The following is a 25,518-nucleotide window of genomic DNA, read 5'->3' as shown; positions in this document are numbered from 1 at the left end:
GCACCACCCTCTTCATCCGGTTATCGATATTCATTGCAGTGGCTCGGCCTCATCGAATCCCTCTCCACTTGAGCGTGCTCTTCGCCTCTTGTGAGCCAATTAGATAAGAGAAGCCGCACAGTGCAGGCAATGTTATTCGTTTTTCAAGCAAACAAAATTGATCTCCTATGAACGAGGGGAGCATTTGATTGGTTTGTTCAGACAACTCTGCGGGTGACCCTTCGATGCTTGCGTCGGCGGTTACGCAAATTTGACGTCAGGAGATTGGAATAAAAACATATTGGAATAGTTTTACGTTATACGGCCCCTTATTTAATTTCTCTTTTGTGGGTTTACACGTTTTTATGTCGAATGGTGGACGTTATTCACATTTGTACTAGTAAAGTACCCCCCTCCCCCTCATTTGCATAGAACTTACCTTGGGTTGGGCCCCCCCCGAAAAAAAATCCTGCGTATGTGCCTGGTATGTGCACTGTCATGTTAACACGGGCCCTTACGGTACGAAGTGCGCATGCTCATATTTGTGCCTGTCCTTATATAAGCAGCCCCTTGTCTTATAATAAACACACTTTGTTCCCTGCCTCCCAACCGTTCACATGGTGTCGGAAGTGGGGCGGCGACGGGTTTCGCAAGCCGCGCTCACCACTGTTCTTCCCCGAACCCTCGTCCAGCTGCACCCCTAGTACACTCCAGAGAAAGAAGTATGGCGTCGACAGTTCTACCACCGCCAAAGCCACTGGAAAGTACGGGTGGCGCTTACCAGAACTGAATTATTTGGAAAAGTGAGTTTACTCTGTTCTCTACGGCGACTGGACTGAGGAAGCGGCCTAAAGAAGTTCAAGTGACAACTGGTGAAGAAGCAAGGCGGGTGTTCTATACTTTCAAATTCGCAAATGAGGACGAAAAACAAGACCTCGATAAGCTGATCGAAAAATTCGAGGCCCAGTACAAACCAGCAAAGAATTTAACGTTCAACGAGTTTTGTTTTGGCTCCTGAGATCAACGTGCAGGCGAATCTCTTAACGAGCGGCTGATTGATATCCGAACTCTTGCTTGCTTGTGTGAATTCGGAGAGCTAGAGGACAGATCACTGTGCAGTCAAATAATTCTAGGAGTTAGAGACAAGGACCTGCAGCAGAAACTTCTGTCTTAAAATCCGTCGTATGCCAAAACAGTGGAAATATGCCGAGAAGGGAACAAGTGAAGGAGCACTTTAAAGAGATCAGGGAGGCAGAAGTAGAAGCAACCGATGAGGCCACCGTACATGCTGTGAAATCAAAAGTTAGCCTCGGAATTTGCCCAAACTGCTCTTTCACACACGGAAAAGAAAAGTGCCCTGCGCATGGCAAGCACTGTAACAAGTGTGGCGGCTGAAACCACTTCGCGCGTGGTTGTCGTCAACCAGAAGCGAGACCGAGGGGCCAAGCATGCAAGATAAAACAGGTCGAAATGGCAGAGGACGAGGGCTATTTTCTTCAAACTCTCAAAGTCAATGCAATTGATGGCCACGACCGCTAGTCAGCGACTGTCGACATTGCAGGTTCCGCCATACGCTGCAAAATTGATACCGGAGCCAACTGTTCCATCATGCCTGAAGTGTCACTCAGAAACATAACTACGAAGCCAGCACAAGACTGCTGCTCTACGCTACGGTCGTTTTTCGGGCACATAGAAAAGGCGACGAAGAATATCGAGCTTCAGGTCGCCAGTACAACGCAGTCTACCAGGGTGCTATTCTTTATCGTGGAACAAGCTGTTCCTGTTACATTGAGTGGCAAGGTGGCTGAACGCTTAGGGCCGATTGGCCGCATAAACACCGTGGACGCCTTGGAAACTAAGGAAATAGTAGAAAGATTTCGAGATGTTTTCCAGGGGCTGGGAGGAATCAAAGACGTAGCCTACCACATGGAGCTGAAGCCTGAAGCTCGAGGCGTCGTCAAGCCAGCGCGACGAATCGCCATCGCCCTTCAGGAGTGCGTCCGAGCTGAGCTGGACGTTCAAACCAGGAAAGGAGTTGTTTCTAGCTGATGCGCTTTCTCGCTTCCCGAGTGCTACGGAACTAACCGACGAGACAGAACAATTTCAAGTCAGCGTTATTTCTTCGCTTCCTGTGTCAGACCAGCAGCTCGAGAGTATTCGGCACAAAACTAACAAAGATGCCAGTATGGCCGAACTGCTCCGTTATCGAGCACAGAATGGCCGGAAACGACGAACCATGTGCCGCATGCCCTGCGTCCATACTGGTGTTACCGCAACGAGCTGCATGTTGAGGAAGGCCTGCTACTCGGAACCAACAAAATAGTCATTCCTCCTGCCAAGCGACCGGAAATTCTGCGCTTGCTACACACCGCACATGGAGGCGAAGAAAAAATGACGATGAGAGCCGGAGAAGTAATGTTCTGGCCCGGCATGAACGCAGACATCTCGGCTCTAGCTAAGTCATGCGCAGCGTGCAAAAAGTACAAACGCAGGAACGCTAGACTGCCTATGCTGAGCCACGAGATACCAGGCCTGCCAGGGCAAGTAGTAGGGCTTGATATTTTCCACCATGATGACCAGTCCTACCTAATCCCCGTGGATTTCTACTCGTTCTTTTTCGAGGTTCAAAAGCTACGTCAGACAACAGCGATAGCGGTAAACAATGCGTGCATGCTCGTCTTCGCGACTCATGGAATCCCGGCAAAGCTGTGCAGTGATAACGGCCCACCTTTCAACAGCGCGTGCTTCCGCTCTTTTGCTGCGCAGCTCGGATTTGCCCACGTAACTTCAAGCCCGTACTATCCTCGTGGTAACGGCATGGCAGAGCGTGCAGCGCAGGAGGCAAAAAAACTGCTAACGAAGTGTCCTTTCGCAACCCTGGAATTTTACAGCGCCCTGCTGGAGTGGCGAAACATGCCACGGGACGAGCAACTGAAGTCGCCCGTTCAAAGGTTGATGGGCCGCCAAACAAGGATGCAGTTGCCGGTTCTCCCCATGAGGACATTCTTCGTAGAAGTGACCGTTGGCGTAGACCGCCACAACGTTACCCCCTGCTAGAGAGACCACAGCATTAGGTCCCTGACATGCGAATTTGTAAACTTTTTTGTTCTCTTTGTTTTCTCTTCGAAAAGAAGGAAGATGGAAGTGCGCACTGTCATGTTAACACATGCCCTTACGGTACGAAGTGCACATGCTCATATTTGTAGCTGTCCTTATATAAGCAGCCCTTTGTCTTATAATAAACACACTTTGTTCCCTGCCTCCCGACCGTTCACAGTTATAAGTGGGTTTGACTGTGTCTATGAATTCGTAAGCCCTGTTGCTGCTTAGAGGACGCGTTCGCATAGGTCTCCTTCTGCAGCTACGCAGTACTGAGTCAGCTTTATCACATCTTCAATGGCGTTCTTGATGACCGACGCTGGAATTCTACGGCAGACATCCGTTATCCTTGCCTTGAGCTGATCTCGCATCATCATCTCGATCATGTAAACACAATCTTTCATATAACCCTAAAGAAGAAATCGAGTAGAGAGAGATCAGGTGACCTAGCCGGCCAATTTACGGGCCCGTGCCTTCCAATCTATTACGCATGAAAAGTCTCATCCAGCCAGTTTCGTGCTCGGCTGTTGCAGTGTGTGGATGCTCCATTTTGCTGATGCCACAGAAGTGGAAGACGTGAGAGCGAGACTTCGCTGAGAAATTAATCAACCACTCCATCGAGAATTTCGTCCGCGTAATGCCATTCAGTCATTGTGTGATCGAAGAAGATGGGACCAATTGTAGCACCAGCATAAATTCTGCACCACACATTGAACAACCACTGGTACTGGTGCTGATTACGTTTTACCCAGTGTGGATTGGAGTCACTTCAATAGTGTGCATTATGCAAATTTGCCTAGGCATTTCTGCGAAAATTTGCTTCATCTGTGCATATCATGTTGCTCAAAAAAAGTCCGGTGACGCATCGGCTTTTCTCAGGGCCCAATTCGAGAAATCTAGGCGATTCTACAGGTCTCTATCTTCCAAGCATTGGTGCTGGTTAACGTGGTACAGGTGAAAGGCCATCATTTAGAATCCTCCAAACTGATAACTTGGAAATAGGTACCTGGGCAGCCACGTCGCGCATGCTGGCGTCGCACCCCACCCCCACCCCAGAAAACTCTGGAGGAGGTTCTGGCCCCGGAGCCCCCTCCCGTAGTGGACGCCTATGGGTTGGAGTAAATATAATGCAACCATTTCTGCAATCAAGCACATGCATTCTTGGTGGATAGGTGCCAATTAAAGGTTTGTCCAGCCACCATATTTGTCCGCATACAGTATAACCCGCACCCCCAATTGCAACAGCCCGGGAAGAAAAAAAAAAGAAAATCGTCGTGTATAATCCGCAGAAATAACCACATACAACAATGCTCAAATCTTTGCAAAAACAGTCTCCATTCGCGTATGCGTGACTCGTCCACGTCGTATCCTCGGCCAGCGGCTGTGTTCCTCTATTCTTCGGACAAAGCTGGATTCAACAAAAGACTGGTGGGCTTGTTGGTATTGCATGTTAATAGTTTTTAGTGCAATGAAATGCATGACACGAGAGAAGGCACTGTAGTAGCGCTGTGTCCTGTGTGCCTTCTCTCGTGTGTGTGTTTCTTTGCACTAAATACTATTAAAAGCTGGATTCTCATGCTGGACTCTATCCCGGATGAATTAGTCCCGTGATATGTGGCGTGAATCGGATCACTTCGTAGCTAGCATTCACGTGACAGTAGATGAGAGCGTGGACGGAGCAGCCCTTGCATGGGCAATGGCAATGAAGAAAACGCGACCGAACCAAAAATCGCGTTGGTGATTTGGCCCACCGATGTATCACGAAGCGCGGACCGAGGGAGCGCAGCGGAAACGAGTGACGTACGAGTTTGCCAGTGCCTTGTGTGCGATTTGCTAACTGCTAAACGCAAAATGGCAACCCGTAAAGGGGACGAGAATGGGTGACCATGAAGCAGGGGAGAAGGAAGCTTTGATGCGCAGGAGTGGAGAGAGGGCAGAGTTCCCTAGGAGATTAAACTTTGAATGGCGGAGAACCTTGCCTTGAGGTGTTGAGTTATGGCAGCGCGGTGCGTGCTGCCGTGAAGCCACACTTCAAGGCGAAATTCGCGTATAATCTGCACCCCAACTTTATTATTAACTTTCTTGAAATATTGGTGTGGGTTGTGCGTGTAAAAATACGGTATGTAAGCCTGGGAAAAAACGTTGTATGAGAATCCTGTTTTTGGTAAACTTATATTGACCAAATTAGTGCCGCATAGGGATGGTAAGGGCCACACAATTATGACAGAAGTGATGCCCTGGATGTTGAATAACTTTTGGTTGTCTCGTAATCTTTAGCGATGTAATGGTTGGGGTCAGGCATGAAATAGATGGTAGCTGGCCCATGCCATCGTCCAACTTATCCATGCTGAGGACGTTGAAGGGAGAGACTTGTTCTCATCGAGAACGAGGAATGTGGGATTTATTTACAATATGTACATGAGAACGTTACAGTTCATCAGTCTAACATGACTGAAAGGGGAATGCACACACAGCAGCTGCGCAACAACTGCTTATAAGCACTCTATCCTCTCTAGATCCCTAGGTGAGGGAAAAACGGCCGTTCTTCGAAACGGAGTGTCCAAAGTCATCGTAGCCGACCCGTCTTTGAGGGGGAGGGTTTACGCACTCACTTCCGCACAGGTTTCACTGACCACACCGAGGTGAGAGGGTTCTCGCAGACACGGGTCCTGCCCCGAGCAGGTGCCTCTTCATCCCAGTGTTGACCCTGCAGGCAATGGCCGCCGCGTCTGTCCATGAATTCTAAGCCCTGTGAGACGACCGCAAGACATCTTCTCCCAGGAGTTCCACCGCTTCAAACAAGCTGTGGCGACCACGGCGAATCCGCTAACAATACTTGGTCCGCCGACCGCGTTTAGTCGTAGCGACGCCGAGGGGGTGTTGGCGCGGCACATCGTCGTCCCTACAAAACGAGTCGCAGCAGGTGGGAAAGGGTTCCAAGGTCACTTCTGGGAAGCTCGCCACCTCCGCAGCTGCAGCTGGCTGGGAAAATTTTGTAGGTCGGTACCCTTGCAGGCCATTCATAATAGCGAGCTTTTGGCAGAAACTACCAAAGAAACTATAAAGTTTATTGTCTCGCTTTCATGCTTAAGACAATAATCAACTTTTTGTAACTTGGTTTTTCAGTAAATCGTATAATTTATAAATTGAATGGAGAAACTTAAAATAAACTCTCATGTACACATTCTTGCAGAACACACTACTATTAATAGCGATGTTGGCTACCATGTGCTTTGCTTGATCCTTGTAGCCATGACGTTCTTACCAGGAGCTTGGACAATAGTTTTTTGTTGTTTACATTGAAGTGCTCTTAATCATGGAAACCTTATATTGCCTGTACTCCATATTCTTGAATGGGGAAATAGTCTTTTCAAGTTTTCTGGTGAAAGGGAACGTGGCATGGTGGATGCTCTGGTTATCATAATGTATGTGGTGTGAAATTTCAGCGCATAAACAATCAAGGAACACCATACAAATGAAATGTATTAATGATGTGAAAAAAGTACTTGATAAGAGAGCACTAGTAGTGTGGCCACTGCATGTGGAAAAACAATGCAAAAATAGCAAGTCAGCGACGCGCTACCTCTCGCTAATCGGCCACCTTCAGCGACGGTTCCGCTCACGTACGCTGCCGTCGTCGCCAGGCCAAGACCTCCGCCTGAAGTTGCACATTACACGCCCACAAGCGGCTTCTACGCCTTGCCTTCTGCAGCTGCGAACTACTTGCCCAGAAGCGGCTTCTGCGCGCCTCCACAGCCCCTACGCCCAGCTCCGACCAGTGCACCGCTACCTAGGCCCCCTGTTGATAATCCGTGGCGTACCCAAGACAACCGGCCGATTTGCTTCACGTGTGGCTTTGCTGGCCACGTGGCACGGTTCTGCCGCCGGTGAGGTTGGTATCCTCCCGATGCTGCAAGACTTCGAGGGGATGCTCCTGACACCCAGTCCCGCTATTCACCACCAGTTTGGCACTTTGCTCCTTCATCTCCTGCTACCCAAAGCTTCAACACTCGTCGGTCTCCATCTCCCCGTCGACGTTCCCTTTCCCCCATCATCCGCTGCCCTCCAGCTGTGGAGGAAAACTAAAAGGCGCAGTTCCGGAGGCAAGAACTGCGATCTCTTCGAACTGCTCAAGCCCTCGTTTATTCCCTACGAACGTCATTGAAGTTTTTGCCGAAGGTATTGCCGTTCACGCGCTTGTCGACACGGGTGCTGCAGTGTCCGTGATTGCCGACCAGCTTCGCCGTACGCTCCGAAAAGTCGCGACGCCGTTTTCTGCCATTTCGCTACGCACAGCAAGCGCTGAGCCAATTGAGCCCTTAGGAACATGTACCGCCCGTGTCGCCATACAAGACAGTTTATACCACATTGAATTTGTTGTTCCCCGCTGCTCTCATGCCATCATTCTAGGATGGGACTTCCTCTCATCTCATCGCGCTATTATTGATTGTGCCCGTGCAGAACTTGCGCTGACTCCATTTTGCGGCAGTCTTTCTGAAGATTTGCCTCCACCTTCTGCTCGAGTGTTCGTCGCCACCGCCACTGATATCCCTCCTTTCTCTTCCGCCCTTGTACCCATTTCCTGTGCTGCTTTCTATGATTCCACAGTTCTTTTCACACCATCTCAAATTGCTGCATGCCGTCATCCCTTCTTGCTTCCCTTTGCCCTCCTTCCCTTTCGCTAGGGCTCCAGCGCACTTTACGTTTCGAATCCGTTTTCGTGTCCATCAAGCTTACATCATGGCAAGTGCCTTGGTTTTACCGATGAATTCTACACGAGCTCTGTCTACGATGTGCCTGATGACTCGACTTCTCTTCACGTTGACTCCATAACTCTCCCTGTCTCTGTGCCTCCGCCTGCATGTGACCGAGAGTTTGCTCCGTCTATTGATCCTAACCTCACTCTGAGTCAGCGCACGCAGATCCTCGACCTCCTTAACCGATTTCGAACTTCTTTCGACCTCCAGAAACAATGTTTAGGCCGTACCTCCACAGTCGTTCATCATATCGACACCAGCAGCCACGCGCCGCTGCGCCAACGTCCATACCGTGTGTCCGCGACGAAGCGCCGTGTCATCGATGAGCACGTAGGAGACATGCTCCGACTCGGTGTGATACAGCCATCGCACAGTCCTTGGGCATCTTCGGTAGTGCTGGTCAAAAAGAAAGATGGGACAATTCGTTTTTGTGTGGACTATCGACGACTCAACAAGATAACCCGGAAAGATGTCTACCTCTTCCCCGTATTGACGACGCCCTGGACTGCCTCGAAGGCGCTGAATTTTTTTCGTCCTTAGACTTACGATCCGGTTACTGGCAGGTCCCGGTGGCTGATGCATACCGTCCGAAAACGGCATTTGTTACACCTGACGGCTTATATGAATTTACCGTGATGCCCTTTGGCCTCTGTAATGCGCCTGCAACTTTTGAAAGAATGATGGATAACATCCTCCGGGGCCTCAAATGGCAGACATGCCTTTGTTATCTCGATGACATTGTCATCTTTTCCCCGGACTTTTCTTCTCACCTGTTCCAACTCAAACGTGTGCTCACTTGCCTTGCTGATGCTGGACTCCAGCTCAACTTGAAGAAGTGTCGCTTCGCCGCCCGACAGCTAGTCATCCTTGGCCACATTGTTTTGAAAGATGGTGTGCTACCAGATCCAACCAAACTCCAAGCCGTTGCCGAATTTCCACGACCTATGACCTCAGAACAACTCCGCAGCTTCATCGGAATATGCTCCTATTTTCATCGTTTCATCCGCAACTTCGCCACCATAACAGCGCCTTTGACACAGCTTCTCGCGAGTAACGACGACCTCTTGGCTTGGCCGCCAGTTTGCGATGCCGCATTAACGACGCTGCGTCCTCTTCTAACCTCACCCCCCATACTCCGACATTTTGACCCAAGCGCACTGACAGAAATACACACGGATGCCAGTGGCGTTGGCGCTGTTCTTGCACAATGAAAGACTGGCTTCGATGAATATGTTGTTGTCTTCACTAGCCGCGCATTCACGAAAGCAGAAGCTAACTATTCCGTTACAGAAAAAGAATGCCTGGCTATCATGTGGGCCATAACTAAGTTTCGTCCTTACCTCTATGGCCGCCCGTTCGACGTCATCACGGACCACCATGCACTCTGCTGGCTGTCGTCCTTGAAAGATCCTTCAGGTTGCCTCGCTCGATGGGTGCTTCGCCTCCAAGAGTATAATATTCGAGTGCTGTACCACTCAGGCCGTAAACATTCGGACGCGGATGCCTTGTCTCGCTCCCCAGTGTCAGGCCAGCCGAATTATCAGAAAGTACGAATATGCGAGTCATCCCTCACCGCCACGGATATGCTTTCGGAGCAGCAGAAGGATCCATGGATTGTTGCTATGCTGGCTTTTCTGTCAGATTCATCAGCGCCTTCTACTGGCCGTGCATTGCGTCGCCAAGCACACCACTTCGCTGTTCGTGACGGGCTCCTGTACCGCCGTAACTACCTCTCGGACGGGCGCAAATGGTTACTCATGGTTCCTCGGCATCTACGTTCGGACATATGTGCAGCGTTTCACGATGACCCGCAATGCGCACATGCAGGAGTACTAAAAACATATGCGCGCCTGTGAATTCGTTATTACTGGCGCGGGATGTACCGATTCGTCCGCCATTATGTCCGCTCCTGCCTCGCCTGCCAATGCCGCAAGAATACCCCTCATGCCTTAGCTGCTCCACTGCAACCATTGCCTTGTCCAGGACGGGCCTTTGACCGGGTCGGAGTTGATCTTTATGGGCCCCTTCAGAGTACTTCAGATGGCAACCGCTGGGTGATAGTGGCGATAGACCATCTCACACGCTACGCCGAAACTTCGCCTCTGCCCAACACATCTGCGCGGGATGTTGCCGGGTTCCTTCTGCGTAACATCACACTTCGCCATGGAGCCCCAAGAGAGTTGCTGAGCGACAGAGGCCGCGTCTTTCTGTCTGATGTTATAGAAGCCCTGCTTAAGGAATGCAACGTAATTCACCGTACTACTACTGCATACCACCCGCAAACTAATGGCATGACTGAGCGCTTTAACCGCACTCTTGGCGATATGTTAGCCATGTACGTCGCATCTGACCAAACCAATTGGGACCGAATTCTACCCTTCGTGACGTACGCTTATAATACCGCCACGCAGACCACTACAGGATTTTCCCCATTCTTTCTTCTTGACGGACGCAAGCCTTCCTGCACAATGGACACCATCCTTCCGTATCGCCCGGACACAACGGAGGCTACTACCCTGTCCGAAGCTGCTGCACACGCGGAAGAGTGCCGAGAGCTCGCCCGCACATTTACTTCGGAAGATCAGCAGCGACAGAAGCACCTTCGGGATATTCCCTCCTCTCCGGCACCCTATGCCCCTGACTCACTAGTCTGGCTTTGAGTTCCCGCTACCAGCCCTGCACTTTCACCCAAGCTTGTTTCCAAGTACCAGGGTCCCTACCGTGTCATCAGTCAAACGTCCCCTGTGAACTATTTGGTAGAACCCCTTGAGCCGCCTTCCGATAAGCGCCGCCGAGGGCGCGAAATCGTGCACGTTCAGCGGCTCAAGCCGTACTTTGATCCACCTGTGCTATCTTGCCCGTAGGTCGCCAAGACGGCTCCTCTTCTCCAGGGAGGTAATTGTACTGGAGAAGAACGAGCAGCAGGCACTGCTTCGAGAAAGACGACGACAACGTGTGATTGGAAGCCTTGTGCCTGTGTTACCGAAGCTCTTTGTCCTCTCGCTACATGCTCTGCTATCCGACCGTTTAATCAATTGAACTATAACACCTGTTGACATATCGTCTTTTTTTTTTACCTTGTGCTCGTGCCGTGATAGTTGCTCTTGATTGGGGGGCTGTCGCAGCAATTACGGCAATTGCACTGATTGCGGATTTTCCTTGTGCTCGTGCCGTGACAGTTGATCGTGGGGCTGTCGTGGCAGTCGCACTGATTGTGGATCCTGATATCGCTACGAACACCGCGATCAAAAAGAACAAACTGAGGGTGTGAGCAGTGAGGGTTGGCACGTGTGTTGAGGGGACTTTGATAAGGACAGGAGGAAATCGCTACTTTTAGCATATTCAGGTATCTTGCATCCCATCACTCAATGCGAACTCCAGTTCGTGCAGTGCTTCTAGTGAGTTAGGGAGTGGCAAAGTCAGTCACGTGTAGAATGTTGGTTTGAGCTAGTTGGTGCTGTCAGATTACCTAGAAATGTTTTTGACTAAAACACTGGTGTTCATTACCCCTAGATTCGTTACATCTTCTGTTGGAAAACACCTCCACTCATTTCGTCAGCACTTAGTACAGAAATAGTATCAAAAATGCATTTAGGCTTCTTTTCAACACTTCTTTAATGCTGCAGAATGCAGGGTTTTGTGACTGTTACCCCACCTACTCATATTAATGCTCTAAATTAAAATTTGCATGCTCCAGACTGCTCCAGTAATAAAATATATGTGCTATGGGCTGCTCCGGAATCCGAATTTGCCTGCTCTCATCTTTCCAGAATGACATTTTACCTGCTCCAAAAATTGCTACAAAATGACTTTGGGCAGTCTCAGCCCTTGGATAGCCTAACTCCCTGGTTATGTTGTGTGCTGCTAGATTATCTTCTTAATTATGCATTCATGCTTCACAGAAGTGTTCCTCCGAATTATCATCTAATGCTGCTTGTATCCTGCTCCTGTTTCACTCCATTCACACTCAAAAGCTCACGAGTCAACAGAAGGTGTGGTGTAGAGGATATCACTTCTTTGTTCATTTTAGGTTGTTCGAAAGAGCCTCGATGGGGAAATCCAGATAGTGTGTATGTCATGATTTTGCCTTGAATCTCTTAATTAGTGTTTGTTAACTTGTATTATTATTTTTGCTAATGGACAATGTCCATTTTTCTTACAAAATGGACTTTGTCTCAAGGCAAGCTACAGAGCAAATTTAGGCTTACCAAATTGATTGAGATGGGCCATATTTACAAGACTGGAGGTAAATAATAAATGCAAATTTGCATTTTGCAAGATGTTGGTGAAAATAGTTTTCTTCTTCCTGTGTCTTGTGGCGCAGTGTGTTGGAGCCCCAAAGGAAAGCAGCTCGTGGTGGGCAAGAAGGATGGCAGCCTGACCCAGTATAAGCCGAACATGCAAGAGGCCAAAAACATTCCACCCCCTATGGTCTCTGAGAACAGCGTCTTGGGTGTGTCTCTGTCCTCCATTCCTTTTTTCTCATTTTTATTTTTATTGTGATAGCAATAACATGGCTGCTCAAGGTGCACTCATGCCTCCGTCGCTGTATTGTCCCTGACAATGCATATATGGCCTATGCACTGTGTGTTCGAGGTCACGTCATTTGCTGTGACTGCCAGGGCGATCTGAGAAAGCTGGTGCCTTTATACATGCTGTCTTCCGGTGCGTCCAGTATTGGAGGTGATGTTATGTGCCGTGTTTCAGAGGCACGGCACAGAGAAACAATAAAAAGAGTGGCTGCACAGAACATTCACGTTGGGCTGCGTACACATTCTCCGCTGCCAGCACTCCTCATTGTTCATGTTTGTGTTTGGGCGCGTGACATCAAACGTGTTTAAATGGATTGTTCGACTACATCTCGTCTGGTTGAGAGGAATGTTGAACGAATGAAATAGTGAAAATGCCGACAAGGAAGGGTAGGGTAAAAGACTTGTAAGATGTTAGTGGCTTTCATACAGAAGCCTTGTTGACAGAAAAATAAACTGCTTAAACCATAGAAAATAAACTGCAGTTTATTTTTGGTCGTCGTTTTCGCTATTTCATCCGTTTGAAAATTGTTTAGTAAGTAAGCAATTGTTTACTGCAATTTATTGCAATTTATACAGGCCATAAATTTATGAGCCTTACTTTGTGCAATACTATAAATTTTTGCTATTGCTTTCAGTGATTAGGTGAAACTGCAACATTTTCTAGGTCATATTTTAGTGCTTGTAACCTCAGTGATGCAATTGCTGTGCCAAACTGTGCTACATCATGCTCAGCCACAGCCTGACTGAATGTGCAGCTTACCAGCAGGCTTATATATCTGTACTTTTGTGTTTTTTTTTTACTGTGTTATGAAGATAGCAATTTTGCTACATCTGTCCATTTTCTTCCTTTTTTTTAGAGATTTGCAGTTATGACATGCTTGAAAGTGTAGTTTTTGAAGTTAGCAAAAAACCTGCAATATTCCAGTAATCACCATAGTTTCTTTGCAGATTACTTTTCACAGCTCGAAAAAGCCTTGAAATTTTGGCGGTTCCCGTGGGCTCACATACTTTAAATATTGCACGCAATTCGGAATGGGTTTTCGGCTGCAAAAAACTACTGCTAATATTGGATGTGGGGCTAGAGGTGCCTGTGGACATTTTTGAATGACAGCATTTGTGATAAGTTATTCAGGAAAAAAAGGCACTTTCCCATAGAAACATCACCTTTTTCTAGCTTGCGGCCTCTAGTGATACTGGTTGTTGATGTCTATAATTCTTAGTTATGGTGGAGCTCATGTTGTTGCATGCTTCAAAGTAGCTTTAAAGATGGTGCATGTCAGACATGCATGAGGATTTTTTTTATTGTTCTGAACTTATTTCTGTCTTATTTATTACTCTATTTTTCAGTTCTAAGTGTGTGTTGGTTGGCCCCGACTGTCTTTGCTGTTGTTTATGGTCCAGCAACCCGCACAACAGATTCCCAGGCAAACCTTGTGATTGTCACATTCACGGTGAGTGATAATTTAAAGAACCTTTGTCTTTTCGTAACAACCCTATAAATGCAATGCAGTAGAATCTCATTAATTCAAATATGCTCAATTCGAACTTTCGGTTTATTCGAATTGGCAATGTGGTCCTGTCAAAGTTGTGTGTATTCCAACGGGCGAAAACGCCTGGTAATTCGAACTCACAAGCGTTTGCGAGGGTTAAGTTGAACATACCGCGCTCCGATAATGCGCTCAGCAGCGCACCAAATCACGCGGCGGCGCCTCCGACCAGCATTGCGCTGTCCCTGCCATAGAAGAAAGGCTTAAGAGGAACCCTTCAACGCCGCACTCAAAGGAAAAAAAGAAAAGCATGTCAGAAATTTTATTCTCTCTCAAATGACAAGGTTGCCGTTTTTGTGTTGTGCTGTAATGCCCCAGCCACACGAGCGACAAAACACGTGCCGCAGGAGGGATTGTTCCTGGGCCGATTTTTTGTGATTCGCCCCGACGGCAAGCGAGCCGTGAGCGGAGGAGACCAATAAGAGTGGCCCCTACAGTGACGTACGCGTAGAAAACTTATCATGCGGACCCACCCGACCGCTCTATTCCTACTCATGTCTGGTTCAGGTGGACCGCTTGTTTCGTACGATCGTCTGTTTGCGTCAGCTCTTGCTCGCACTTGTTTTGGTTGGTCTCGTTTGTGCTTGTTTCTTTGCAATGACCCGTCTAAACTGAGACGTCCTGATGAAAAGGTTGTAGGAGACAGTGTGCCATATCCAATCCTGTACAACAAGACAGATCCTGAATAGAAGACGCGAAGGCGACACCCAGTATATCATTCTCCTTGTCTTTTGAACGCGGTGATGCTGCAACAGAACGAAGCACACCAACATGATTATGATCAGCGGCATTGACTTTGTCATCTTGATAAGACATGACTCGCATTAAGAATGCAGGACGAAGAAGGTAAGCACAGTGCCGATCTGTCAGCAGACGAAGGAAAAAACATGTGAGCACGCAGAGGGAAGGAAGCAGCAGCAATGGAGGCCCAGTCAAGTCTCAACAACTCTGCTGCTTCGGCGGCAGAGGTAATTAGCGCCATCCAGCAAGCTGGCGGGAAAGCAAATCCTCTACTCTCCTGCCCTTCCAGGGTGTCTACCAACCGGGAAAACGTATCAGAACGTCTGAAATTTCGCACCCAAGAAATCTTCACTGTCCGATTTTCCAGACTTTTTGCTGCAGCCCCAGGTCTGAAGTGGCATTAATCAAAGCCACCACCGCTGCTGTTTTGATTACCTCACCGCCTCGAACCGGCGCTCTTGCACGCAGATTTGTTGGCAGCTGTAGTCACCACTGCGGCAACGCTAGGCCTAGCTGCTTCGATGTTCGATATTAAACTTCTTGCCGTGTGGTGCTGTTTTTCATTGAAAGAATTCGCCGCTGTCAGCAATGGCACCAACTCCGCCTTTGTAATCCTCGCGATTGGCTTCGAAGCTCGCAGAGCACAGCGCGTTGCGTAATGCCAGTCTCCAAAAGTTAGCTTTGCCTTAGTACAGGAGTGTTACGTGGTGAAGGATAACAAGCCTGGGAAGGGTCAACTCTCACGGGACACAGTATGTATTCCTTAATTATACACTATGTATTCCTTAATTATACACTATGCATTCCTTAATTATACACGCGTGCATCTCCGTCTCCTGACACAGTATGAGCACCGATATGCCTAATGAGCGTACTGGCAGGCCTTAAGAGCTTTTTCGGACGTGCCTGTGCCAATTTTAGCCCTTGAGGGCAGTTAAAGACATGCATTCATTTTTTTCGGACTGCCTGATTTTTCATATGTTTTTGCGGTACCTAGGGAGTCCGAAAAATCGGACGTTGACTGCACAACTGACCAAGAGGATGCTTCAAAGGATCCATGGGGTGAATGCATGGCAGAAGGAGGATGAGAACAGAAAGGATCGACGCACTGAGGAATTAAGGAGAAACGAAGCATGCTGCCGCCTCTTTGAAGGAGCTTGAGCTCAAAAAGCAAAGTGTTGGCTGACGCCGAAATGCAGGTGTTCCTCATTCAAACCAAAATAAGTTCTTCAAAGCAGTGAAACCCAACACTAAGATGTTGTGTACGGGCTGAGAGTATGTCAGGGCAGTTGAGGATGACTTTGCAGCTGCTGAGAATCTTAGTTGTGACAAAGCTCAGGCCGCATACAGATGAGCTTGCTATCAGTTGATAGAAATAGCTCATATTCAAAAATATTTACTCATGTATGCATCTCCTTTTCATTCGTATTTGAAAAGGTTCGACTCAATTCGGAATGCGTTTTACGATTTTTTTGCTGTGCATTTTCTTACACCTTCCCTCTGTTTTCTTTTTAAATAGATATTACTCCTTACTATTCAAGCTGGATTAAGTCATTTTTTTGTTTCAACGTGCTTACTAGAGAGTGACAGCGAGCAACATGGTGTCAGCCTGCCTTGACATAAAACAAAGTTCTGGCTCATTCAGGGAATTTTGCGAAAGTGCTCAGGGAAAACCTGGAAAACGCAGGGAATTTGGAAATGTCAACTTGGTAGACACTCTGAAAACGCCTCAGGCAAGCGAGGCGGCAAAGTGCGCTTATCAACAAGGTGCGCCAGCCAATGGGGGTGCTACGAGGGTGATGCTCAGGAGAAGATGTGGAGTGAATGAATGATGAAGGAGTGGACGAAAAAACACAAAAGGAAATTCCGTGGCTGCGGCATGCTGGGCCTCGGCGAGTGTGCGCACAGGGTTTACCTGGTCTAGCCTAGGCGACCAAAAGCGGTCGCATTGTCGCTCTTTGGCGCTTCAGTTTATGTGCAGAAAGTAAACAGAGTTGCTGACAGATTTTTTTGTACACGGACGGGGTCACCAAATTGTCTGAATATTGATAGTTAATAAATTAATAATTGCACTAATAATATTAAGGTAATTGCATTGTATTTCAATATGACAGAAGATGCAGATTGGCCGATTTTATTGCCTTTTTCTACGAAATTCACTAATGCTGGCTCTTCACACTGCTGTGTTGGCGCTACATATTTGTGGATGTGTGGTACTCCTTTGTGCAGCCCTCTGTTTCAGAAAAAATGGTAGCAATTGGCAGAACATGACTTCTGGAAAAACTCCAGTGCAGTGCACAATTTCTGAATCACACATACCACCCTGTCTGTAGGAGGTGACTTCTCTGCTACTATCTTCTCTCTTGGTGTAAAGCAAATGTAAGGTAGATTCAGTTCTTGCTTACAGTCATCATCATCAGCCTGGTTACGCCCACTGCAGGGCAAAGGCCTCTCCCATACTTCTCCAACTACCCCGGTCATGTACTAATTGTGGCCATGTTGTCCCTGCAAATTTCTTAATCTCATCCGCCCACCTAACTTTCTGCCGCCCTCTGCTACGCTTTCCTTCCCTTGGAATCCATTCCGTAACTCTTAATGACCATCGGTTATCTTCCCTCCTCATTACGTGTCCTGCCCATGCCCATTTCTTTTTCTTGATTTCAACTAAGATATTGTCACGTGGTCGTGACGTTGAATAACACAGCAGTACTGTGAACGACAAAACTAACTTTTATTGGGCGAACCTGTGCCCACAAAACAGGCTACACTTATAGCACAACGATAGCGGCGAACACGCTCGGCGAACGTCGAAAATCTGATCAGCGGGTCAAGCGCGTCGGCTTTTATACAGAATCGTCGAATGTTCCAGACTAATCGTTGGGACCCGCGTGCCTTCCACAAAGTTCTACACCATTCGCGTCAGGCGAATAAATCAGATAACACAAGGTTCGGCGACAACAGACAGCCGGGTAGAAGCATCGATAACTTTCCAGAAACGTCGGATACATGCAGGCGCGTCCGTCGCTGTGCGATTACAGTTGTTAAGCGGCGAAACGTGGTCGCCCGATAAAGATAAGTACACGTGTCAATATCATTAACTCGTGTTTGTTTCCTCACCCAATCTGCTCTTTTCTTATCCCTTAACGTTACACCTATCATTCTTCTTTCCATAGCTCGTTGCGTCGTCCTCAATTTAAGTAGAACCCTTTTCATAAGCCTCCAGGTTTCTGCCCCGTACGTGAGTACTGGTAAGACACAGTTGCTTATAGTAGTGCATCTCTAAAACAGATGACTACAACTTGTGTCTTTATGTTGTGGGCACTCCAGTAATTGTTGCACTTGCAAATTACTCTTCCCTCAGCAGCATGTATCAAAGTTCTGAATGTCAAATGTGCATATCGAATAGAAGTTTAATAAAATTAATTCAATTCGTATTTAAGGTCTTGAAGGTGTGCCCATGTTTTTGCTTTAATATTTTTAGCTTCAGAAATGCTCACCAAGCAAAAATTTTAGGGGTGTGTGAATGTTCAAAAAGTTTGAATACTTTGAATATTTTATATTTTTAATATTCGTATTCAATTAGAAAAATAGATATTCGAAAATGTGCGAATATTCGAGTCAAATCGAATATATTGCAGGCTGCGCGGAAGCAAACATGGTTCTTAGCGTTTGCTTTTATCTAATCTGAGAATATTGAGGTGATTTTGTGCAGAATTTTGTAATTTCGTGCTGCCAGCGAAATTTTGCCTGTAAAGCTCACTTAGCCACTGAACGCATAAACTGTGCTGGAAAGCCAGCGTCAGTTGCAAGGGGCACGAGTTTGCCGACAGCGAGGGTGCACTTTTTTCTTTTCCTTTCATTTCTTCTTCATTTCTTTTTGCTGCACCATCCCCAGTTCTTCGCTTATTGCTTGACAGTGCAAGTACGATGTGTGATGACTGGCATAAGGTTAAATGTCCCCGAGTTTATGGGCATTTGATGCGGTATTATAAGGTACAGGCTGGCGAGGACAGCTAGTGGGAATTAATGAATTTACCAAGTTGCTAGTCTAGTCTTTTAACATTGGCAATGCAATTGCAATGTTCCAACGTAACAAATTAACCCAACTTGTTAATAAGTGCATGTGCATATCATTATTCGATTCGTATTTGAAAATATTTATATTCGTCCCTGTTCAAAAATTCTCAAAGGAGAAAAAGAGAGTTCATCTCCAAAGTTTCTACAAGGTGTGCTTTGACATATGCTCGAGGCAATGATTGAAATTTTCTTACTCCTTGTCATGACAATGCTCCTTTTATATGTACAGAAAACATCTCCAGTTGTCTACACTGATTTTGGAGAACCATGCCTGCAGACGGGGGAGCACCCAAAGGAACGTTTTTGGCTTTACCATCAGCCAGATTGGTGAGCACCTTGTAAGCTTGTTCTGAATGCAGATGTACATATGCTTTCTTGGAAATCATAATATAAATGATGGCATGTTCAATTGCACCAGTCTGCAGTACCTATGTCACAGTGTTGTCTACAACACTGAATCTGGATGATTCAAATAAATTTGAAAGTTTTGGCTTGCCTGCTGACTTCTACCATGTTTACACGAATCTAACACGCATCTTTTCGTAAAAATTGGTTAAAAAATTGCCTGCACATTTCAGTTGGATATGAAACCAAAACAGTGTTAGCGGTCTTGGCAACAGCCTACCGTCAGTCGTCAGATGCAGTGCCATCGCCATCTCAAAATAGTGACAGCACGTTTTTGTGAAGGTTGCTGTTGTTTCACTTTGTGCTTAACTATAATCTAGAGCGGTATTCTTGGCCAATAACTTTTGGAGATGCTGTCACTTTCGTAAGATTTTGCGTTACTCGCCACCGAATGCGTCGGTGTAATCCGCTAGCAGCATTTCTGGTACTGTGTAAAGCTCACTATCTGCGCACGGTGCCAGGAATGCTGTTGGCCACATACTTCGACAAGTACGAGGCCGAGTTTCGTGAAAGTGATAGCAGTATCTAAAGTGATCGCTCAAGAATACTGCGCCTGTGTATTTGTTATCTGGGGCCAATGTAGGGCAAAATGTGTTGGTGTCTACGAGTGACATCATTCTTTGCAAGGTGCCAAGCACGCTATCTTATCAAAGTGTGGAAACATTGCCATTTATCGGCGTGTCTGGTGCTAGTGACGTCATGGAACGCCCTACCTGAAGATATTGTAACAATCACTGACCCGTCTGCCTTCCAATCAGCCCTGCGCACATTTTTAAATGTATAAAATGTTCAGCTGCCACTTCTTGACTGGCCTGTGTTACATATATGTATAATTTCTAAATTTCCATTTACCCGCACCCACCTGCCACTTGCGCCTTGTTGAAAAGTGCCATGTACAGCAAATATGAATTGTACCATGTACTCTCACCCAAATTACTTTTCGTTTTTTTCCCCTCTTTTTTTTTTTTTTTCATCTTTCTTTTACAAAGTGTTTCTTCTACCGAAATCTGTGCTTGTTGCCTTCAGTCATTTTTATTACAATATCATGTGTGAATTGTATCCCCCCCTATGTAATGCCTCTCGGGGCCTTTAGGGTATTGAAAATAAATAAATAAAATAAATATATCGTGAAAGTGAAAGTATCTTTGGAAAGTAATCGTCGAAGAATACAACCCAAGTTTGTCAATGCATGGTGCTGCATGCACATATGCTTTCCTTTGGCCTAGACATTCTGTGGTTACAATTTTCTAGCAATTCCTTTTATGCTATCGGTTTTCATGCTTTGTCAATGGCCAGAGGGACATTCCCAACGTATTATCAACTGGATCAGCTGGCCATGAACAGTGAATGATAAAAGTGGCATAGAATTGAGTGGAAAGAAATGCTACAAAACCATTGCAGCCTGTATCTCAACCATTGTCATGCTGTTGATTCAGATAGACAAAAGTACCGTCAATGTACAGTATTTACTTGCATAATGATCGCACCCCTGAATTTTGTCATCAAAATTCGACTTTTTTCTTTCCCGTGTAATGATTGCCCCCTGAACTTGTCGCAGCGATATGCCGTGTGCCAAGTCTAGCTAATGATGGTTACATTTACCATCTGTTGAATGCTACGCGAACGACTCTCGAAGACATACCAAGCGGTCTGCACGCACCAAACATTCCTAAGCAGATGCCCAATTGCATTCCTTTCATCACTTTCCGCACTTCTATGAAAAAGAAAGCTACAACCAAACTTACCTTGGCTTTATTATTTGTAGGCTTCATAATGGTTTTGGTCAACAACGACAACAAAAAAAGGCGCCTTTTGATTCTTCTCGTCTGCACTCGTGGGCACGCAACAAATCGCGAGCGGCAATGATAGTAGCCACGTTTACACTGATACGTTAGAAGTGTACCCTATACAGCCGATCCCGGATATATCGAACTTGAAGGGGATCCCGAAACAGTTCGATATATCGATAATTCGAAATATAAAATATGCATGTCAAAAGCTTCTCTAACAACTCCAAACATCTCAAGGCAGTTTCCCAACGTCGTGACTAAAGGGAACTTACCGATCTGTGCCTCCAAGGCGCGAAAAAAAAAAACACACACACAGCGCGATGACCAGAGCACCTTATTTCGGAAGAAAAAAATCTGTGACCTTTGCTTGCTTTTTCTTCTGCGCCATCAAGTTGATTAAGCTGTCCTCAAGCTTGTTGACAGTGTCCAAATAAGAAAGGCCAGCTCCTTCCATTGTGCCACAACAACGGCGAATGACGCTGAAAGCTGACGCAAGTTCAGCTGCAGTGCATGGTGGCTGGTCCTCTTCGTCGGAACCTTCGCCACTGCTCGAGTCTGCATCCTTGTCACCCATGATGTCAGCCACAATCTCCGCATCAGCGCGATCTGCTACAGCTTGCACGCCGTCGTCAGCGCTGACGAAATCGCGTGCTGTAACGCCGCCTGAGAATGCCGAGAGCTCGCGAAATTCGCTGTCCAGGCATCCACCTTCATCGTCTTCACTGTCAAGACATCCGTTGTCTGCAGCTACCACACAGCCTGCTTTAAGAAAGCAGTTCACAATTGTGCTTTTCTTCACGTTGTTCCAAGCACCAGCCAGCATTTGAATGGCTCCGAGGAGGTCCACCTTGAGTTCGATTCCTAATCGAAGGTTGATTAGGAGCCTCTGCACCAGTCGTCTGTACCCAACCTTAAACGCTTTCACAACGCCTTGGTCGAGAGGCTGAAGTTTTGCTGTTGTGTTTGGCGGCAGAAACTTGAGGGTGATCTGCTTTAATGGGCAGACGTAATGGGCCGAACAGTTGTCAAGAAGAAGAAAAACTTTGCGGCCAGACTTCTCCAGTTTGGCATCCCATGCCTGTAGCCGTATCATTCAAGCTTTCTTATTGGACGCGTATCGAACCGGGAGGCCTTTTGTGTTCTTAACGCGTAGTGTGGGGGGTGAATGCCTGCCGAGCACACTTACCTTGCGTGCCAGGGACCAGAGCAGCGTGGCGACCTGCTCTTTCCAATAACAAGTGGCCGTAGTCTGCATTACCCATCCATATTTGCAGCAAGCAAAATCGATACGTGCACTTTGCTGTTCTTTCCACCATGGCATGCAGTACCCTTCAGATGCAGAGTCTTGTTTGGCAGCATTTGCGAAAACAGTGCCGTCTCATCTGCGTTGAATATTTGCGACGGCGAAAAGCCATCGGAAATATTTGGCCTCTCTTCGGACAACCACTTCCCTATGTGACTTGTGCTAGTTGCCTCGCTTTCGCCCGAAAGGGTCTTTCCGACGATGCTGTAGCGACTCTTAAATCGCTGTTGCCAACCAGTGCCACCACTGAAGCTTTCTTCTCCGAAGGCCACAGCAAACCATTTAGCCTTCTCCATGAGCACTGGGCCATCAACAGGTATGTTCTTGGCACGTGTCTCCAAAAACCAGGCGTACAATGCCTTCTCGAGCTTGTCAAAGGTTGGGACGCGCACACGACGCGCTCTAGGGTGACTGGAGTGCACAGCCTTCAGCTTAACATCGGCTTTGTTCTTGAGGATCCTACTCGGGGTGTTGCGAGGAATTTCGAACGCCGCGGCGACCGACGACTTTTTCTCGCCAGCCTCCGCCCGTCGAATGATGTCTGCCTTTGTTGAAAAATCCATAATCTTGTGTTTTTTCACGGCCATGGCCCCGGGACACGTGCCAAAAGCAGAAAAAAAAAACGTACTGCACCACATGAGTCTCAAGCCTTTGCGTTGGCCTTGTGAATAAAAGGAACAAAGCGAATCGAAAGACGCACCGCTCCACGTCTTCGCACTGCCACAAGCCCAAGCTGCACTGACCTCGTTTGTCTCCCTGCGCCAGCGGTGTCAGCCAACCAAAACACAGGAAACGGGCGCCTGCGGTCAGCGTGGTTTCTCCCTCCCGCTTCCCTTTCACACCCAATCGCACTCCAAGTGCTCCTCGTCACGTGCCTTTTATACCCCTGTCAAGCGGGCAAGTTAAGTGCACTTACGAGAAGTGCACTTCGGGACCTTGAGTCACACTTTAGGCAACGCGCTTCTTAACGGGAAAACAGAGTGCACTCGCAGTAAAGAAAAAAAAAAAATGGCGACAGACTAAGAGCGCGTTTTTAAAGATGTAAATTAACAAGAGAATGCTGCTAAAAAGCGGTTGTTTTAAGTAGAATTATATATAAAGACAAACTTCATCTATTTGTCTCAACAAAAAGCGAAGATGTCTTTATTATAAGTGTGTATTATAAGACGAATGCCTAACCAATCCAAAACAACATGGCGGCGTGCGGCGAGGCGGCAGTTGATCCTGCTCATGATCCTGCTAGAACAGAATATGAGCGAGTATATATGAGCAAAGACGGCGAGTTCGATATTTAGCTACAGTGCAAAATGCCACACACACGGCTCAAAGCACGACCGGCGTGGTCAGCACGCTTTCCCACCAAAATAAACACGAACTGAATGAACATGGCGGCGCCGCAGTGCCGCACCATTCTGGCGCCGTTAGTTGCGTACATTATAAATTCGTTTCTTTACTGTGCTGTTTCGCTTCTCGCTAAACACAAATTATATTGTTAAAAGCTGCTCAATAACTGAAATGAACTTTTGTGTTCTTTTTCTATGCATTACATTTTGCGCCGTTGAAAGCGTTGGTGGCGAGGCTAGGCACTCCTTCAAACCGTTGGCGGCGAGGCTACGCACTCGGCCAGCAAAGTGCGTTCCGTGAACGTACTCCGACTTGAGTGCACTCATATGAGAGTACACTCCGCTGCGACGTTAAGATTTGGGAAAGTGCACTTAAAAACCGAGTGCACTCGCCGTAAGTGCACTTAACTTGCCCGGTTGACAGGGGTATTACCCACACGCCCCTTTCTCAGAGTGTGGGGTGGCGTGCGTGAGATCACGCGAACATCGCGAGAGCTTCGTGAGGAGAAGCGCACTTGCGGGGGTGGGATGTGATGAGAGAAGCACACTTGCAGGGGGGGGTATGGTGGGAGAAGTGCACTTGCCAAGGCACAGCTCAGCACGGAGTTCGATACATAGATATGCCGGTGCACGGGAGTTCTATATACGCGAACAATAGCGCTATACTTTTGCATGGGATTCCCAAAGGGATTTTTCAACTGTTCGATATAGGCAATAATTCGATATATCCGGGTTCGATATATCTGGGATCGACTGTATATACACCCACGCTTGTAACACAGCGAAGATATTCGCCTACCCTTAGCGGAAACATGCCATATTAGGATAGTAGTGAAGACAACTGCTGCAGTTTCCGCAGCGTGCCCGCCATGTGTTTCAATGTCACTGGCAGCTAAGTGCGCCCATCTCTGTTTCTGTCCCCTCAAAGTGGACATGGCTATGTTATCGTCGCAAACTTGCCGATATTAACAACATTATTCATTACTGATACGGAAGAAGCTGTTTCAATGCGCATAATGTACTCACGAGAAGAAAAAAATATTGCGTTCGGCCTGCTTCGCCGGCCGACATTTTTGTTTTGGTGTCCCGTGCTGTTATAGCGGATGCCGTCTGTTTGTCATCCCGCAGCAAAAGCGGGATGAAAAAAAGAGCCATTTTCGCTGTAAATTTAACCAGTGTAATGATGGCACCCCTGAATTTGCGTCAATTTTTGAGAAAAAAGTGCGATCATTATGCGAGTATATACGGTATGCACCGAATTCTCATCGGCAGCTACTAGATTGACTAGGCATCGGAAGTTTTGGTTTTTGCAGAGTGTCGATGACGTGGACTACCACCATGCCGACAGAGTGTCAGTATGAAAATATAATTAGTTCTGCTTGACTCAGTTTCTATATTAACACACGGTCGTACACTCAAAGTCGGAATTATCGCACGACGCATTGTAAAGTGTCCGAAATTTTGGTCGTCCTTATACATGCCTTTAGGGCTAGTGGTGGTACCATCGTGCTGTCCGAATAATCAAGCATGTCCAAATTATCGGTGGGAATAATCGGTCGTTGACTGTACAATGAAACTTGACTGCAGCAATTTCTAATTCTGCCTGCGGGATGATACATTTCAATCTGAGCCTATTTGAGCCTGTGATTCAATCCTTTTTTTTTTCTCCTTGTTTTTCTTTTCATTCCAGGGGCATCCTCATGTGCATGTCCAGAAACTCTATTGAATCTGCAGTTTTTGGCTGCAAATCTGCTGACAAGGTGAGCAGTGTAGCCATATACTTTTGCCTTAGGCCCTTTATTTTGTGTAAAAGAAAACTTTTTCTTTTATTTTCACCTGGAGCAGTTCCAACTTTATTACATCTTAAAAACTTACGTTCACCAAACTACGGTGGTTGTGGGTATAATGAAGGCCTGCTCTTGCTGAAATTTCGTCAACAATTTTC

At 47.0% G+C, this 25,518-nt stretch overlaps 1 protein-coding gene across 4 annotated transcripts in view; it reads left to right on the top strand.

Annotated features, from left to right (window-relative positions):
• Nup214 (nuclear pore complex protein Nup214) overlaps window positions 1–25,518 on the top strand; it is a 356,899-nt gene that overhangs the window by 10,957 nt on the left and 320,424 nt on the right. For all 4 annotated transcript variants that reach the window (XM_055063139.2, XM_055063141.2, XM_050195519.3 and 1 more), the window contains exons 6-9: window positions 12,160–12,288; window positions 13,715–13,818; window positions 18,962–19,059; window positions 25,264–25,333. In XM_055063139.2, the coding sequence (XP_054919114.1) occupies window positions 12,160–12,288; window positions 13,715–13,818; window positions 18,962–19,059; window positions 25,264–25,333 (401 nt within the window). The remainder of the gene's footprint in view (window positions 1–12,159; window positions 12,289–13,714; window positions 13,819–18,961; window positions 19,060–25,263; window positions 25,334–25,518) is intronic.

This window comes from Dermacentor andersoni, chromosome 1, assembly GCF_023375885.2.
Source record: "Dermacentor andersoni chromosome 1, qqDerAnde1_hic_scaffold, whole genome shotgun sequence".
In the NCBI taxonomy this organism is placed as follows: Eukaryota; Metazoa; Arthropoda; class Arachnida; order Ixodida; family Ixodidae; genus Dermacentor; species Dermacentor andersoni.
This window is presented reverse-complemented; position numbering and strand designations above follow the sequence as displayed.